This window comes from Mizuhopecten yessoensis, unplaced genomic scaffold, assembly GCF_002113885.1.
Source record: "Mizuhopecten yessoensis strain PY_sf001 unplaced genomic scaffold, ASM211388v2 scaffold716159, whole genome shotgun sequence".
Classification (NCBI taxonomy): Eukaryota; Metazoa; Mollusca; class Bivalvia; order Pectinida; family Pectinidae; genus Mizuhopecten; species Mizuhopecten yessoensis.
In genome coordinates, this window is record NW_018479977.1 from 110,236 (window position 1) to 130,249 (window position 20,014).

General features: G+C 37.4%; 1 protein-coding gene across 6 annotated transcripts in view; it reads right to left on the reverse strand.

Annotated features, from left to right (window-relative positions):
• Positions 1 to 15,218: 15,218 nt before the first annotated feature.
• The window catches only part of LOC110441886 (chitinase-3-like protein 1), a 25,334-nt gene continuing 20,538 nt past the window's right edge, over positions 15,219 to 20,014 (reverse strand). For 2 of the 6 annotated variants that reach the window (XM_021485177.1, XM_021485172.1), the window contains exons 12-13: positions 17,054 to 17,122; positions 15,606 to 15,859 (exon numbers count right to left, since the gene is read on the reverse strand). In XM_021485177.1, coding sequence (XP_021340852.1) covers positions 15,675 to 15,859; positions 17,054 to 17,122 — 254 coding nt within the window. In that variant the 3' untranslated portion in view covers positions 15,606 to 15,674. Of the gene's footprint in view, positions 15,452 to 15,605; positions 15,860 to 17,053; positions 17,123 to 20,014 lie in introns of those variants that run through there. The other 4 variants (XM_021485175.1, XM_021485173.1, XM_021485176.1 and 1 more) reach the window with 2 other exon arrangements.

Sequence of the window (20,014 nt, forward strand, 5' to 3'; positions counted from 1 at the left end):
ATATCAACTTGTTATCAAAATGAAAAGATAATGATATCTATTTAGGAAAAGTGAACAAAAATTACTGGGATCGGTACTAGGGTATGAAATACATCATTATTTCACTAAAAAATGTGTCCCGATTTAGGTACCGTGAGGTTACCGATGGCGCTCAAAACCTTTTATGTGCAAAACATCTCCTTGGAAAGGTCATAAATCTTGACACCAACGTTGATTTTTCTCAACGAGATAAGTTAAGCGACCATAATGCAGACACGTCAAAAGGTATTATCAAATTGTCAAAGAACCGTACACTGATTACTCAGTCCTTGACCTAGCGTCAACATTGGTGTCAGCGAAATAGCTGCTCTCGGTATACATAAGTGGAGAGTATCATTTGTTGTTTTTGTAAAATTTACATGAATATACTTGAAAATCCATTTTTTACCCCCACTAATGCGTCGAATGTCAAATGACCTGCCTTAAAGCTGGACATACTGTGTAGTCATCTGTATCAAGTGGTCCTGTAACACATCTATATATATCTGGTTTCTGTCTGGTTTGGCATCACTCGGTGTAGCAATACATACAGAGATGGAAGAAGCAATCTCCTCTTAATGTAACGCGTCTACGGTTCTCTATAAATTAAAGAATACGGATTCGATTGCTTCATTCAGTTTAAATTAATTTCATTGCTTAACATAACACAAATGCATTGGACGAAAGCTTAGTAATGACCTTTCCTGTAAACAATGGACGAAAGCTTATTAATGACCTTTCCTGTAAACAATGGACGAAAACTTAGTAATGACCTTTCCTGTAAACAATGGACGAAAGCTTAGTAATTACCTTTCCTGTAAACAATGGACGAAAGCTTAGTAATGGCCTTTCCTGTAAACAATGGACGAAAGCTTAGTAATGACCTTTCCTGTAAACAAATTAGTTTGAACTATACATGTAGGCATAACATCACAACTGTGAGAGCGAAATACAGTTTAAATAAATCATATTATAGCTAAAATATGGAGAAACTAATACATATCATTTGGTAAAACCAACTTGCATTCCATACAATTACGGCTCATCCATTGTCCTTTTCAGTTTTTGTAGTCATGGCCTTTAATATGTGGTTAACCTTCATATGCTGTTTTCTACATCACCGTTGATGGTTCGGAGGTTCCGACAACACTGATGTCCTGTTTTTCGATAAAAATGAATCTTCTATCCAGTAAAAACAGTATTGTGTTTTAGAGCAAAATTCATTGAAACATAATTGATTCCACGAAGTTTTGTAAGTATCCATCAGTAGTTGATGATATTTAAGTAGACAAGAAGGAAACACGCAGCAAAACCTACAAGTCCCTCACTTCGTTTGGGGGACGTAACTACCTGGATGTCCTTCCAGTTGTAGTTAGGCACGTGGAAGTTTCTTGCAGCAGGGACATGTGGTTTGTTCTGCCTGATGGAGCAGCTTGAGTTATTTAATCTGACTTTGGCTTTTTCTTAGTTTTTCTACATATTTCATATTGTATGGTTTGCATGTGATGTCCTACGTAGGTGAGAACGAGAGGTACCTCCGAGACGTCAATAGGATGGCTTTACAGGCGTACAGGAGAGTGGGGTGATGTAATTAAGCATTGAACTGTTTTTGTATGATATTTATGATCTATTTGAATGACACAGCTTTACAAGCAAACAACATAATGCGCGCTAGCGCATTATTATTTGTTTGCTTGCAAAGCTGTGTCATTCAAATAGATCATAAATATCATACAAAAACAGTTCAATACTTATATTTACCTTTTCTCTGCCTCTAATGTTCTTTTTTAACTTATAATTTATGATTAAAATTAAAAATGCCCGCCTTATCGACAGTCCACACAATTTCGTTCAATAGTTTGAACAGCGTATTGTCGCGTGCTGATTGGCAAACAAAGTAGTACTTTGACATTTTAACAAACACTTCAAATTTATTCCACAATTTAGTATCAATACAATTGCGTATGATATGACTATAGGGTGATTCCAGTTTTTCAATAGAAATCTGAGCTGAAAGTTAGATTTGAAATTGTTTCGATTTTCCCCCGGAACAAATTTCGCGCATGGATAAATACAGTGAACACCGTGAATGGGACCTTGACCTCCACGAGGGAGTTATTTTTGGAAGTTAATTCGAACTTTTCTCTTTGCTCATTTTGTGAAGAATCCAGGCGTGAATGTATTTGTTGATTGTATGGGAACCCGACAACAGTCGGTAGATTCTATAACAGCATCGTTATTTGACATGTCGTCTGAAACTGAGGAACCGTGGATCCGAGACGCGTGAAACTGATAGCGTTTGAAGTGAGTGATCTTGCGACGGAGCACAGGTTCGTTACAAATGTCTGAAATGACGAATGTTTATGTGTGCTGTGACTCATATCAGTAGGTCTGTAACATATGTGTCAGTAGGTCTATAGAATATGTGTATTTCAGACATTTATAACGAACCCCTGTTGATCAGTGCAGTGTAACAGACGATATTTCTGATAAATTGCATGAGCGTTAAAATTGTTTCCATTGCCGGCATTGGTGATTTCAACCGATGTGCATTTTGTACGATATTGCAGACCTTGGTCTTGTTTTCGTTGTAATAAAAGTGTTTTTTATTTTATTTTTTATTTTGCACATAAATTTACAATGACATTATCAAATCTCACAATGCCCAGCGATATTTCAGCAGCCGTCATGTTTATTTACATTGGATATTGTAGTTCCGGTCAGTGTTGTAATTAATACGCTAAGAATTGTGTCTCGTGCGGCATGGTAATTATGTCTCGTGCGGCATGGTAATTAAAGTCCCATCACCGACACAGCTCTCAAAGAGGCTATATAGTGACAATGCCATGCAAATGTAAATATTATAGTATAAACCCCTAAATAGAGTACATTCGTAGGAATGCACCGTTTCACGTCAGTAGTTAGGGCTTTTTATCGAGATGTATGTACCCACGGTAATCTGACAGTGTGTGTTTAGCCTAACGTCAAACTCTTCACACTTTGTTGGCAGTTATTAGCGTAGAACACTTCCAATGTTCTTACCTCATTCACATGATGATACATTGTGATTAATAGAGCCACGCAATGTCATCGTTATTAAACAGACAACGAAGTGGTTCCTGTAAAAGCATGCTTTCCGTCAATACATTATTTGTTCTTATCTCAAACAACATGCACTAGTTTAGACAATTTGGATTTCAAACTTTTTGGCCTCTAGCGTCATCACGGATGAGTAACCGCTGTATGATGCAGGGCAACCCCTTTTTGGCCTACTATATCTATTACCTTAAAGGTTTATCTATCAGTAACGCCTCACTTGATGATTCAGCACTACACGTAAAGACGTGCAATCGTTTTAGAGACTATTTACTACAGGCGATTATGACATGTAACCTTGGTCTGCCACCATTAACATTACATAAAGTATTCAACAGGATATGGTCTGTGGTAAGCTTGTTGGTGGGCTCGGCTTGGGAGGAGTCAATATGAGTTGGTCGTAAAATATTAATAGACACTGACACTATGAATGTGTAAAACACACTCTGCCGACACTGGGTTTTTGGGTACGTTCTGACATTGCCTTGGCTCAGGAACCACTTTTAGTAAGATATTTCCATATCTCTCAGGCTCTTGGACAAGGATTTTGAGGAATTTTACAAATCACTGTGGATCTGGGACGAGGTGTTAGGGGAGTTCCATTACGCTGTGGATCTGGGACGAGGTGTTAGGGGAGTTCCATTTCGCTGTGGCTCATGGATGTTCACCGTCCACTTATGACCTAGATATTTCTAATTAAAATTACTCTTTTTGAAATAACTATTGAAACTAATGTGCTGCTTGGTCGGGTTAAGTTTTATTTTGTTTGACTTTAACAGCTTAGGTAATTTGCATTCAAGGACATACTTCCATGTGTATAATATATGCATGCATATGTGTGTGTGCCGTAGACGGATAGCACGGATCTGATGCCGACTTTAAAGTAATATCTCACTGAAATACCATGCCGGAGACATCCAGCATAGTATTCCACCTTGTCACATTATACATTGGGTTAACCAGTTGTTGCGAAATGCAGAACGATAAGCAGGGAATAACACCTACCATTTGAAGGACCTAAGTATGTCCCGGCCTGGGAACAGAACCCGTTGCCTTCCTTACTTCGATGCATGCTTTACACTAAAGCCAAAATTGAGGTATAGCCAAGGAAGGCGCTAGAAAACGTAAAGGTTGTTTAGGTAGTAGAGAGAAAATATAAAACAACAATGTGATACAAAACATGTTGATCTTTGCAATGGCCTTGAAATGAAACACTCCACAATACCATCACTTCAATATAATACAAGGCTTAATTTGCTCTGCACAACTGGAGCAAGGTAAATTCGGCTATATACACAGATTTGACTTCATTGACAGATCTAACTTTCCGTATACATAACAAATTTATGGTGGTATATTTCTGCCGTCGACTTCAGACATGTCACCATAATTTACACAAAGACCGGTGAATTACATCGTTGTAATTTCTGGTACTTGCATCCCGCCATCCCCATTTTCCGGTGATTAAACAGCAATATGAACGTTTTTTTATGAAAAATACATCTTAAACTTTCCTGGCACACGAATCACCTCCACTGCATGTTACCTATCTCACACGAAAGCATCCTCAGAAACCGCACTAGGGACCAAGAATCCTTTATCTTTTAATTACAGACACTCATTGACGACATATTAAATGGTCACACGCTATACTGTTTCATTATTAAGAGAAGTATGGAGTGTTTTAATTAAATGCTTTCCTTTCCTTTTCCTTCATATATTCCACATATTACACGAGGCATGGTAGTCTAGTGGTAGGACGCCGGGCTCGTGACCGAAGGGTTGCGGGTTCGAGTCGTTGCACGGCACTGTGTTGTATATTTGAGCAAGATACTATACTCCACTTGTTCCAGTCTACTCAGCTGTAAATGTGTACGTGGTTTGGTAGTGCCAGAATTGTTGAATGCTAGCTGTGAGCGCCAAAATGGTAGCACCGGCTATATGCTCTCCAGGGAATTGAGAAAGATATTGACTGGTTGTAAATGCACTATAACCGGTATAAGCGGTGTATAAGAACCTCGAATTATTTTTATTTTTATTATTACTAAGCACACCTTTCATTCAATATATCAATAATATCCCCCTTTTCATTGCTATTTCAATTTAATCATCATCGTAATAATTGTTCATAAAAATGTATTTCTTTTTACGAAAATGGCTGTAGGCCTTTAATCTGGCACATGTCATTTTCCCCTTCTCATTTTGACCACCAATATTTCACAATGGGTCATACGGAATTTTTTATTCATATTAATTTATGTAGGTCTGACCCAAATGTAACATCATGTAAAATATATGTTTATCAGGGAGGGGCCGTAAGGCGGCATAATAGGGCACACATCCTCTATTGTAGACTACATGTTGGTTGATAATTTTTACTTTTATTTCATAACGTACGTTAGGATTTAGTGAGACTTGTATGAAGTTGTCAATTTCTTATTGATATTAATGTATCATCTGACATCATCGAATTCTATTTACTATTTTTTTTAGCATGCAAAATATTGATATCAATAATAATCCTTTCATTCTTCCACAATTAAGAAAAAATGCACACATTGAAATTAAATGATTTTGCCACAGAATTTATCTGTCGTATGCATCTTGGACAGCATGAAGGGAAGCCAGACGAGGACCAACTGCTTTTCAGAAAGGAAGAAAAAACTTACTAGACGAAATGCGATGTAAAGCATCATCTAATGCTAATAGAGCTTCTCTGAAATCAGTATCTGTTTGTCTTAACAATGAAAACTAGCGTTAATTTATCATCTTTGCAGGTGCATCGCCATCAGTTATATCCCCCAGGTGCAATTCTCGTTTACCTTGATGTAATAATCATTATAATTCATTATAATTTGAGAATGTATTCATGAAACCTAGCACATTGTACCTGAGAACTGTCCCATTTGTCTTACTCCTCACACAATCATAAACATTACTTGGATTTTTGTAATTGTATGTGCTTTGTAGAAAATTGTGTATACGTTATTATTTTACAGGAACAAAAAAAATGATATCCGAGAAGAAAATGACTTTGTAAGGTGTTCAGACAAGGAAACAAGATTGCTCTGTGGCTCATCTGGGCAAACAAAGGTTCGGCCATACAAGGTAGTATCTAGTCGGTTAAATCGATAGGATAGGTCCTCTTCAACTTTATTAAGATTTTCTCGAATCTACAAGATATTGATATTGTTAAAATACCACGAAAGTGTACATATTAATGTTAAAATAGTCAAATGAGATAACAGGTAGTAAAATTATTATATAACAATTTTACATATAAAAGTGGTGGATATTTTAACAAATGCAGAATGAAACTGGAATGTCATCTGCCAAAAATGTAACAAAGACAATCACCACAGAGAAAGTATGAGTACTCTTCCGTTTTCTTGCTTAAAGCAACTTCTGCTAAATTACATTTAGGCTTAGAGACAGGATATTTGGCCAGAAACATGCTGGGTTGATGGACTATCAAGAGTAGCATTGAACTGATTTCCAGGCCACTGGGTTCAAACGTTTTAAAACTTAAAAAAAATAAAACTTCTGAATACGCGAGAGTCTTAAGATAACGATGTTTGACCCGTAGCTTAATAGTGTTAAGGGCGAACTAAACCAATGCAGTATACAATGAATGACCACCTTTGATGGTCGCCTGAGTATAAAAAATCGTCCGATGGAGATTCATAAAGTTCAATGAATTCTTCCAAATTTTCAACAAAGACCTATAAAAAATCACTTTCAGTCAACAGCATTTCATGATACTTCATATACAGCAACATATACTTATTATAATCATGCTGTACCCCTTTCCCCTAATTATGGGGATCATAACCATCCAAAACAATACCAATACATATCCTCAACAACATTACCGGACATGTAATTATCATATCTCAGGTACGTATTTATTTAACCATTCAAATATCATTTAAAACCATAAATAAATGCGGTTTTATCAAATATAGGTTTGATACTTCATAATTCAGTTTTATATACTTTTGGCAAACTTACCACAATGCGTAATAATAATAACTTAATATGTGCAAATTCCCTTCAATAGTAGAGTTTATAAGTTTCCATCGTATTAAGGCACGTTAAGAAAAGTTATGTGAAATGTTTGATAGATGAATAGGAGGAGGAATAGCACATACCAAACGTGATTGTTTACATTCCAGAGAGGAATTATTTCAAATGGTTGACAATTTATTGCCCAATGCATTGTAATTGACATTTCAAATATTCAAAAAAGAAAGAAATAGTAATTATGTATATTTATTTGATGAGAATATGTCACTTAGTTATGCATTGTTTGCTATATATAAGTAAACAGAATGATATGCACTAATGTGCCACAACACAAGAGCATGCATTTGTTGCACTGTTACAAGTTATCACAAAACTTCCATTACCAAGTTGCTGTATACTGTCAGACAACGTGTTCCGTGAACAGTCCGAAAGGATTGGAGCGCTCTGTCTCCAATTTCTTCTTTTAAGGATAAAATCTCCCCCTCCTCTCTCTTGCTGCGACACTCAAGAGAGAAGGCCTCTTTTGCTTCAAGGAGTTTGCTCACAACAGTTGGGACACTCTATGATTCAGATCTCTGTTGGCAAGCTCTCCGTATGATGGCATGTGTAAGCACAGAGCAGAGGTGTTTGTTTTATCTGGGCAGGTAACATAGCACAACTGTTGTTCCTTCGTCATCACATCGAAATATAAACAAGAATAACTCGCATGTAGACAAAGGATCTTTCAAAAGTCTTGGATCCTGAATCTGTTGGCATCATGTACAAAACCCACTAACTAACGGTATTTCTTGTTTGTCAGCACATAAATGTACATACAGATAATGTATTTCATCAGCTATACCTCACAGGAATTTAGCTGTACGTTTTAAATATCAAAAATTTGTCATGGATTTTGGTAACATGGTTCTCCAATTAAAACATGTTGAGAGTTTTCGCTGGTTTACTGTAAGGAGCACACCCATATGTATCTTTTCCAGGATCTGCCATTCAATTTACTCTATCTCTTCCGAATTTCAGTTCACCGTAAACTAACTGAATTCTGCTTTTTGTGAAATGGTTATGATGATTTTTGAAAATGCAATGTAACTGTGTTTTGATGTTGTTTCGACAGAATTGTCAAATACGAAGTCACGGATATTTTCATACAACAATTAACATGTAAAAATACTAATGTCTCCTTGTAAGAGTTTCATTTGGTTTGTACACTAACCATTGCATTTTATTAAAACAATTATGAAGACGTCGTCTACTCTTGGACAGTTTATTTTGTGTGACGCCATCATATTAATGTGCAAGACGCTCCTTATGACAGAACTGATGATAAAATAGTGCATACTGTTTTTTCTTGCTAGTGCTGAAATAAAATAAAAAAGTCAGATTGCTTCAAAAAAAAACATAAATAAATAAATAAATGGAGAGACAGCACATAAAAACTGTAAACAGCCACCAGACACTCCATTGCTGCTGATACATAACTAGTGTTTTCCTGACTGTCATCAGCACAGACCAAACCAGTTAGAAGGACCTACAATGGCGGTGTTGTCTAAATGCCCACAGCACATCCAGGTTATTGGGATCACATAATAGGTTTGGGGTATTGTGTTAAAATTTCGATGTTTGGATCACTCAATTGCACCTTCCAATTGTTTGTTTAATAATATCACAAACTTCAGAACTAATATCAGGTACATCAATGTCACATTTGATGTCACGGATATTTTTTGTTTATCCATAGACAAAATACTTACTTATCCTTCTAACAGTGTCTTTTGATGTGGTAATATGTAAATAAGTTTTGTTAATAAACATTAACTATTGCCACAGAATCATAGCGAACGGAAAAGCATTGCACACAGTTTTTATGAAAAAAGCAACCACATTGTTTGCAAAATAAATAAACAAAAAATAAATAAATGAATATATAAATAAATGATAAATAAATGGGAAAAACCGCACATTAGTAATGCAAACGACTACCACACACTCTTACTCTACTGATATATAATCCCTAGTGTTCTCTTGTCGGCAATTAGCATAAATTAAACCAGTTAGACAGGACCTTACAACTGAGGCGTTTGTTTAGGACCCCATAATACATACAATCTATCGGTTCACGTGAAAGCATTTTGATTGTCATGCTTTCAATTAAGGGGGTTTTTTTCGGTAAAAATAATCTTCACCGCTGCTCCGTCTAGCACCAATCCCAGATTCAAATAAAAAATAAGTTTCAGGAAAAGCATTTTGCTACTGGTTCATTTTTTTAACGAATATAAGGAACAATCGCAAAATTTGTGTTAAGTTTAAGAGGGGAACTGGTGGTCTATTGGCTAAAAAGTAATTCATGTCAACCAATAGTCGTACTTTTGATCTCATCGTAATTTTAAGAGACGCTCTAAATAATTCAGCAGCTAATATGGAAAAAATAAGAGAAAGACGATCCCCTAGACGAACGCATGTCTCAATATGGAAGAAATTTGAAAGATATTCATATAGAACAATTTTACCTTAGAAATGAACTGAAGTGGAAAAAGTAAAGATTTCGTGCAATAAATATGTATATTAGAGAATCAAACAAAGTTTTGAAATCAATGAGTATGAACAGAGCCAGGATATCTTCATTTCTTTTAAAATTGATACAGGTCGTGAGCATTCACTAAAGTAACTAACTTTACAGGGTTTTAATATGTTATCTACAGAGGCTGATGTAATTTTATAATCAGGATTGAGCAAAGATATTTGGCGCCGAATTTAAATGAGTTCCTCTGGTTTTCTCTTCATATTATCCTACCTTGTTTTGTCTTCATATTATCCTACCTTGTTTTCTCTTCATATTATCCTACCTTGTTTTCTCTTCATATTATCCGACCTTGTTTTCTCTTCATATTATCCGACCTTGTTTTCTCTTCATAATATCCTACCTTGTTTTCTCTACATATTATCTACATATTATCCTACCTTGTTTTCTCTACATATTATCCTACCTTGTTTTCGCTTCATAATATCCTACCTTGTTTTCTCTACATATTATCCGACCTTGTTTCTCTACATATTATCCTACCTTGTTTTCTCTACATATTATCCTACCATGTTTTCTCTACATATTATCCTACCTTGTTTTCGCTTCATAATATCCTACCTTGTTTTCTCTACATATTATCCGACCTTGTTTTCTCTACATATTAACTGACCTTGTTTTCTCTTCATATTATCCTACCTTGTTTTCTCTACATATTATCCTACCTTGTTTTGTCTACATATTATCCTTCCTTGTTTTCTCTTCATATTATCCTACCTTGTTTTCTCTACACATTATCCTACCTTGTTTTCTCTACATATTACCCTTCCTTGTTTTCTCTACATATTATCCTACCTTGTTTTGTCTACATATTATCCTACCTTGTTTTCTCTTCATATTATCCTACCTTGTTTTCTCTACATATTATCCGACCTTGTTTTCTCTACATATTATCCTACCTTGTTTTCTCTACATATTATCCTACCTTGTTTTCTCTACATATTATCCTACCTTGTTTTCTCTACATATTATCCTACCTTGTTTTCTCTACATATTATCCTACCTTGTTTTCTCTACATATTATCCTACCTTGTTTTCTCTACATATTATCCTACCTTGTTTTCTCTACATATTATCCTACCTTGTTTTCTCTACATATTATCCTACCTTGTTTTCTCTACATATTATCCTACCTTGTTTTCTCTACATATTATCCTACCTTGTTTTCTCTTCATATTATCCGACCTTGTTTTCTCTACATATTATCCTACCTTGTTTTCTCTACATATTATCCTACCTTGTTTTCTCTTCATATTATCCTACCTTGTTTTCTCTACATATTATCCTACCTTGTTTTCTCTACATATTATCCTACCTTGTTTTCTCTACATATTATCCTACCTTGTTTTCTCTACATATTATCCGACCTTCTTTTCTCTACATATTATCCTACCTTGTTTTCTCTACACATTATCCTACCTTGTTTTCTCTACATATTATCTTACCTTGTTTTCTCCACACATTATCCTACCTTGTTTTCTCTACATATTATTCTACCTTGTTTTCTCTACATATTATCCGACCTTGTTTTTCACTTATCGGCGGTTCCACAGTTCTTTTATTACAGTGAATGGAATTTGTGAAACATTTATTTGCATAAAGTTTATAAAAGCGAAATGTCCATTCAAAATTTCGGAAATGTTAGTTGTACTTTTCAGTGAAATGTCCTGTTTTTGAATTACAAAAGTATCTAAAAATCTTTTCTCCATATACTTTCCATTAAGTTCTTCTTGCTCTAAAACATTCCCCTTAATGCTTTCTTCCCTTTTTATTTTGTTTTTGTTTTTGTTTTGAACAATAACCGATCAATTTCTTGTTGAATAGTTTCCATCTAAGTTATGGATATTAACCTCAAACTGTCCAATAAGTGTGAGAAGAAATCGAGGCTCGTAGGGCTGAAATTTCTTGTCAAACTTATGATACTTACTTATAATACAGGTAGCCAGGTGAGTGAAGTCGGCACATCCATTCTATTGCTTACTTATTGGACAGGTGAGGTGAAGGACATGCATGTATTGGTCACTACATATCATTCACAGGGTTCACTCTCTAAAATGTCTTCAGACAGTGATGCTGCAATATTTATCACACAATCTCAGTGTAGAGAATCCACCTCTGGGGAATATATAGACACTGATGGATTATTGAGTGACATTCTGAATATATGGCACCAAACTTCTCATTGAAATCAGACATGTTTTCTGATATATCTGAGGATGAATAGAACATATTACACAGGAGACGGAGAAAGCTGAAAAATAACTGGAGACAAAGCGATTTGCAGAACCTCTGAAGGAAGGGGAGTTACTAAATATTCAGAAGAATGGACTATGTGCTAACACAGAAAGAAAACAAAGTGGGCTATCCGGACATATGAAAATTGGCAAAAGGAGCGTGAAAATGTGGCAAAAAGGACAGAAAACATAAGAACATTTGGACACAATATTTTAGAGTAAAATGATGCCCTCAGTTATTTTGTCACCGAAGTCAGAAACCAATCTGGGAGAAATTATAGACCCAATACTATTTACGAACTGGTCATCGCTTTGCAACTCCAAAGTAAAGGATATTTCGTAAATATTCTGGATGACAAAGAATTTTCGGGGTTACGTGAAATTGGATTACAAAATGAAGACACTTTCGAAACAGGGACTTGGTATCCAAAGTCGCCAGGCAGAAGTAATCACCGAAAAACAAGAAACCGAGATGTGGAAAAAGAGGATTTTAGGGACTGACACCCCTCAAAAATTTGTTGATACAGTTCTTTATTTATTGGGAATACATTTTGCATTACGTGCTGGTCATGAACATCGGAGTTTGAGACATGGCCCACTAAGTCAAATCAAGGAAAAACAAGACTCTGATAGCCGTGTTTATCTGGAGTACACTGAGGATGTTTCTAACACGAATACTGGAGGGATTTTACACCGCAAAGTAAAACCAAAAGTTACCAGGGCCTACGGGAATGACGTTAACTAACCCGGACAGGTGTCCAGTGCACATCTACAAAAAATACATCAAACTAAGGTAAGAAATTGACATTAATAAATCAAAACAAAAGTTTCAGTTACATATATATTAATCAGGACATGGAATGGCTATCCCCTACTTTCTTAATGACATTAATTGAAGGCACACATTACATGTATACTATATTGTTTTTATAAAATCTCATTAGACACAGAATAATTTTGTCCTCATATTGGATCAATCCATTCTTTTCATGACCTATTTATAACACTGTAGATGTCAACTCATTTATGAAATCAGGTTCAGATAATTATAATGAAAGGTTTCACAAATTAGTCTTGTTTTGTCACCTTCTGTTATTTGTTTTAACCTAGAAATGGGAAATGCGATGCGCTGTATCTCAGACCAAGAAAATTCCCTTCAGCTGATGTGTGGTATAGTGTTTCGCCTATAGGGGGGGGGGGNACTGCAGCAAACCGTTGGAATGTATGTTGTGCATGTCTGCTGGATTCTCTGGATTCTACACTTACCATTCGTTACGTGCGACAGCAGCAACTCGGTTATACAACTCAGGAGTTGACGAACAACTAGTTGTGGGGGAATCTGGACAGCGGTCGTCAGCAGTTAGAGGTTATGAACGTACCGATAACGAGCAAATGATAAATGTTAGCCACGTCATTCAGGGTAACAAAAAGACAAAGGTCGCGACAGCAACCTCACCATTGGAATATGTAGAAACCAATAACAGGAGGGAAATTCGTGTTTCTCTGGGAATATGTCATTTGTGCTTACATTCTATCTATCGTATTAAGACTATACGTGTTGTTCTTATCAATTCAGATTAATTGGAATGTATGTGTTCAATTCTAAGGATTATAGCACTATTACTACAGGACAAAAGCTGTTAATTATGTTAAAATAATAAAATATCATAATAAAAATTCTCCTTGTATGCTTTTTTTAGCAATATCCCCATATTCCCATGAATTTGGCCTCGTCCATCGAACCCTCAGACTATGATGTCACAATTATGGAATAAGTGAAGCTGTTATTGAACTTATTGGACAGTTAACCAAACATATTGGACAGTGTCACCAACTTATTGGACAGTTATGACATCATTGCTATGTTTTAACTACTTTTATTATAATATCTAAAGATTGTTTCAATTAATTTTCGACGTCTTTTTAATGAGTTTTAGACATTACCTTTTCCAGAATCATTCATTTGAGTGTTATTCTTATGAACTTATTATTTTGATAATTCCTATTTAGTTATTTATGAATATGAAGAGTCACATGTATGGGAAATGTAAATCACACTAAGCTAAGCACGCTACACAGAATTAAACATCCTAAATGAAATGTGAAACATGGCAACATATGTTCAATGCCTCAAAATGCAAAGTACCACAAATAGTTTAGAATTACAAACATGAATACACTCTAAGAGACCGGAGTGCTGTGACGTCTAAAGGAAAGGCCTCTACTCTTACCATTGCTGAGAACCTAGCGAACACGCTGCTTGTTCTCTAAGCAAACTTAGCATTATCAAATCGACCTTGAGATGTTCATTTAAAGCCTTACTACATGTACGTCTAAATGTGGAATATACAATAAAGTCTGTAGTTTACTAACCAAACGAGACCTACACATATTACGTTTTATTACGCCAATCTTTGAACTACAAAGCCGGTAAAAGTAGTCGAACATTTAACATACCAGGGAAGATACAGAAGGTAAGGATAACTGCCACTGTATACACTCAGTCAATAGGAAGATGTGATACAAACCTAAAGACGTATTTCTGGAAAGAGAAAAAATAAAAAGAAGGGAGTATTCCGCATAAATATCAAGGTAGAGTAATAGGGCACAATTTGAAGTAATACATACACACAACAATAGCATGTCGTAAAAAACAGATATATACCAGAGGACGTGGCGAATTGGTATTAAAATACACGGAACAACGCTAGGTGATGATAATGAATGGCTTCACTTAAATGACTACTGTAATTCTGTAAATAGACGGATCGTGCTGTTTCCAATGATATTATGGTCAATGACGTTATAATTGCAATCCCTGTGATCTTACTTGTCAGTCGGCCCAGTTATATGGATGCACATTCTGGCACTGAATGACCGTTCTTGTAAGGGATTCCAGGAGCAATGATATTCACTAAGACTGTGCAGCAGTATAAACGTTGAACTGATATATTCAGTGTAAATGACAGCCCGTTTTTTATCCCTGCATGTCGCAAGATTGGACTATTGTGTAGCCTCCCGCAGATATGGGGGGTTTTCTTCAGTGTTTCTGCTAAAACAAATGGAGAAACCACAATTGATCAGCTGCCCTTGTCACATTTTGGATCGTTATCTTTCCTTATCTCCTTTCCATACTCTCTCCTGTCTGTGGTATCTCCCTAAACACCAGACTTCATATGACCTAAGTTGTTCCGAGAACGTTAAACCACAAACAAAACTGTATAGTTTTAAACTTCGTATCATGTTCTATTCACATAAAGGCAACGCAATTTTTTTTTCAATCTATTTTAATAAAAACATTATTTTCAGCCATGATAGTGTGCGCAGGCGGGTACGTTGGTGGGATAATCACAAGCACGAATTTTTTCGTTGAAGGAGAGACTTGGGGGACATGGTTCATGGAAGGCGAGGCCGAAGGCACATTGGAAGAAAAATCCACAGTCTTGGGGATCAAGAAAGTATCCATCCGTCTTGCCAAGACAGATGTTGTTGGAGTTAGTCACTGAAACAGAGACACATACAGCCGTTACATATCTGCCATTGCAGCACACACACTATTACACGGAAGACAACCCTTAGTGCGGAATGGCGTGCTAACTTTACGTACTGATGGAGCAGTTACATAGCTCAACATAACCAAATCAATAAAACTCAACTTTGTTCGACATTTTATTGAATAAATTACAATTGTTCTGTCAAATACACATGACGATATGTAGTCGCGTTTATTTCCCAGACCCCGCGCATTTCGGCACGTGTTGAGGATAGTCGCAATTAAGGGATTTGTCGTTGAACACGGTTCCGGGGGAACAGCGTTCGTGGAACTCCAAACCAGAGGCGCACTCATAGAAAAAGCCACAGTCGCTTGGGTCAGAGTGAATACCGTCAGTCTTTCCGGAGCAGAAGTTTGCTGAAATGCAGAGCGATAGTGTTAGCGATTAAAGCAAGCAATTGAAGCTGTGCATAATGTACTTCAGAATCAAGCATAAACACAGAAAAGGCGCTGCACAGGCGAGGTCACAAAACACATAGTATACATAGTGCTTCGCAGACACATAGTATACACAGGCGACGTCACAAAACACATAGAATAAACAGGCGACGTCACAAAACACATATTATACACAGGCGACGTCCCAAAACACATAGTATACACAGGCAACGTCTCAAAACACATATTATCCCGCCTCAGGCAAAAATCCTGTAGTCCTATTGGTTAAAACGACGTCACATGATATCCAGTATATTTTCATATTAGGTCAGTAGAATCTCACATTAGGTGAGTACCAAAGAGTTATCGTTCTTTGCCCATAAGAGTCAACTTGTAACAAGATGGCGACCAAGCGGTTTGTGCAGACGACAGCCGATGAAATGTTAATATGAAAATATACTGGATATCATGTAACGTCGTTTTAACCAATAGGACTACAGGATTTTTGCCTGAGGCGGGATAAAATTTATGTATTAAATTTTATATGTTAAAATTGTTATTGTAGGAATAAATGTTGAATTTTGTATTATTTTGCAGGGTTTTTTTTATCCAAAGGGCCTTCGACGTGATAACTAATAGTATACACAGGCGACGTCACAAAACACATAGTATACACAGGCGACGTCACAAAACACATAGTATACACAGGCAACGTCACAAAACACATACTATACACAGTACTTCACAGACACATGCGCAGTAGTTTAAAGGCATAGGCATAACGCTGCAAGAGCGCCTACAAGCTGCTTAACACACGCAAACATGTCCCTTGAGGCCTACATATCGTTTCGAGGGCGATTGCATAATGCTTTACAAACGAATATATACCGCTTAACAGGCGCAGACATTTCATTTCTTCGCTTAACAGAGGCATGCAAATCATTTCGACGGCGTATGCATACTGCCGTACAGGCGTATACAATCAATCCAAAGGTGCATATAGAGTGCTCATAGTCACAGAATATCGTTTCAAGAGAGCATACATATCTCTGACAGGTGCATTTTACAGCCGCTTTCAGTCTTTGTCTTACTATAGCCCATGAGTGGTAAGTGTACGAGTTGTCGCACTTCTCCCTTTGATGTCAACACAGAGGCGAATTAACTTGACTTTACCTGGTGGCTGAGGTTGATGCGGAGGGTTTGTCCACTGAGGAGCCTGAGTTGGTGCTGCTGTACTGGATGCTAAGGACGCAAAGGAAGCGGCATATACTTTGTTAAAAGCAATAGAAGCTAGGTAGGCAGATATTATGATATTGACACTCAAAATGGACGTGTCAAGATAGTCGGTATAATGGAGAGCAGTCTGTACACAGCTGAGTGGTTGTGTACAATGTAGTCTGTATAGTGTAGTCTCTATGGTGTAAAGAAATCTATATACTATAGTAATACGTAGTTTTCTGTATAGTGCCTAGAAGTCCATATAATGTTGTCTGTATGGTGCAAAGAAATATCTACAGCGCTATCAGGATAGTATTTATGCTGAGACTTCAGTATTATTATGCCTGTATAATGAAGTATGTATGGTGTAACGAAACTTGTATTGTGTATATAGTCTGTGTAGTGTGTAGATGTCAGTATAACGTTGTCTGTATGGTGTAGTCTGTATAGTGTTAAGAAATATTCACAGTGTAATCTGTAGAGTATAATATTCTGTATGTGCTGAGACGTCAGTATAATGTAGCCTGCATAGTGTATCCTGTATGACGTCAAGATAGGGCTGTGAACCAGGCTGACCATATACAAGGGATTTACCTTGGAAGCGTGGTTTGTGGTGGAGCTAATGTCGCTGAAGGCTTTGTTACTAAAGCAGCAATTTAGGATCAACATAAAGCAAAGCTTGATGTGAAATCATTGAGCTTAACAGAAGCAAATGACAGCAATGGAGAAAGCAAGACTGTATCAATATTTGTCATAGTCTTTTATTTGTAATCTGCAATGCCTTTAGAAGGGATTAGTACTTATGATGTTACTTATCGGTAATAACCTATGTTTATGATAAGTGTTACAGATTTGTGAATGTTATTTACCGGGTGCGTCGGTAGGTGGGTTGGTTGAGGGCGTATTTGGGGACTGGGGGTTGAACGTACTTCCTATTGGTGATTGAGTCGTTGATGGCTGTGTTACTAAAGGAGCAATTCGTTTTTATTAAATGACGGATTGTGTGTATTTTTGTGATGTCTATTCCTCAGACTATAAAATGGAAAGTGCAAATAAAAGTTTGAAGTTTCTGTCATTAATTAAGAAATCCTAAGTTTGTATTATGTTTCGTCGTGTGAAGTCAACTAGCACTGTGATGCCAAGTCAGTCTTTGATTTGACGACCTGGCATTGAAAAAAAAACTTATTTATCCGTTAAATATAACGGATTCTGATCATGTTATATGTTATACATTAAAGACTGTTTCTATACAGAGATAGTTATACAAAGTCTCTGTTGTGAAACTACATTGTACTCATCTCTTCGATGTGGTAGTGTTATATGTTAGAGTGGCAATTACCTCTTTGTGTAGGAGTAGTGATGCGGTCTAGTTTAAGAGGTAGAGAAAGTTATCAATCATAGGGAGATCCAACATAATACAGCGAGATGTTATCACCATTATCACCATTATCACCGCCCCTACATAGAGACATTATCACCGCCCCTACAAAGAGACATTACCACCGCCCCTACATAGAGACATTATCACCGCCCCAACATAGATACATCAACACCGCCCCTAAATAGAGACATTATCACCGCCCCTACATAGAGACATAACCACCGCCCCTACATAGAGACATCATCACCGCCCCTACATAAAGATATCATCACCGCCCCTCCATAGAGATATATCCACCGCCCCTACATAGAGACATTACCACCGCCCCTACAGAGAGATATATCACCGCCCCTACATAGAGACATTACCACCGCCCCTACAAAGAGACATTATCACCGCCCCTACATAGAGAAATAACCATCGCCCCTACATAGAGATACAACCACCGCCCCTACATAGAGACATTATCACCGCCCCTACAAAGAGACATTACCACCGCCCCTACATAGAGATATATCACCGCCCCCACATAGAGACATTATCACCGCCCCTACATAAAGATATAACCATCGCCCCTACATAGAGATACAACCACCGCCCCTACATAGAGACATTATCACCGCCCCAACATAGATACATCAACACCGCCCCTAAATAGAGACATTATCACCGCCCCTACATAGCGACATTATCACCGCCCCTACATAGAGACATTCTCACCGCCCCTACATAGAGACATTATCACCGCTCCTACATAGAGACATTATCACCGCCCCAACATAGATACATCAACACCGCCCCTAAATAGAGACATTATCACCGCCCCTACATAGAGACATCATCACCGCCCCTCCATAGAGATATATCCACCGCCCCTACATAGAGACATAATCACCGCCCCTACATAGAGATATATCCACGGCCCCTACATAGAGACATTATCACCGCCCCTACATGGAGATATAACCACCGCCCCTACATAGAGATATATCACCGCCCCCACATAGAGACATTATCACCGCCCCTACATGGAGATATAACCACCGCCCCTACATAGAGACATCATCACCGCCCCTACATAAAGATATCATCACCGCCCCTCCATAGAGATATATCCACCGCCCCTACATAGAGACATAATCACCGCCCCTACATAAAGATATAACCATCGCCCCTACATAGAGATACAACCACCGCCCCTACATAGAGACATTATCACCGCTCCTACATAGAGACATTATCACCGCCCCAACATAGATACATCAACACCGCCCCTAAATAGAGACATTATCACCGCCCCTACATAGAGAAATAACCATCGCCCCTACATAGAGATACAACCACCGCCCCTACATAGAGACATTATCACCGCCCCTACATAGAGACATCATCACCGCCCCTACATAAAGATATCATCACCGCCCCTACATAGAGATATATCCACCGCCCCTACATAGAGACATTATCACCGCCCCTACATAGAGACATTATCACCGCCCCTACATAGAGACATTATCACCGCCCCTACATAGAGA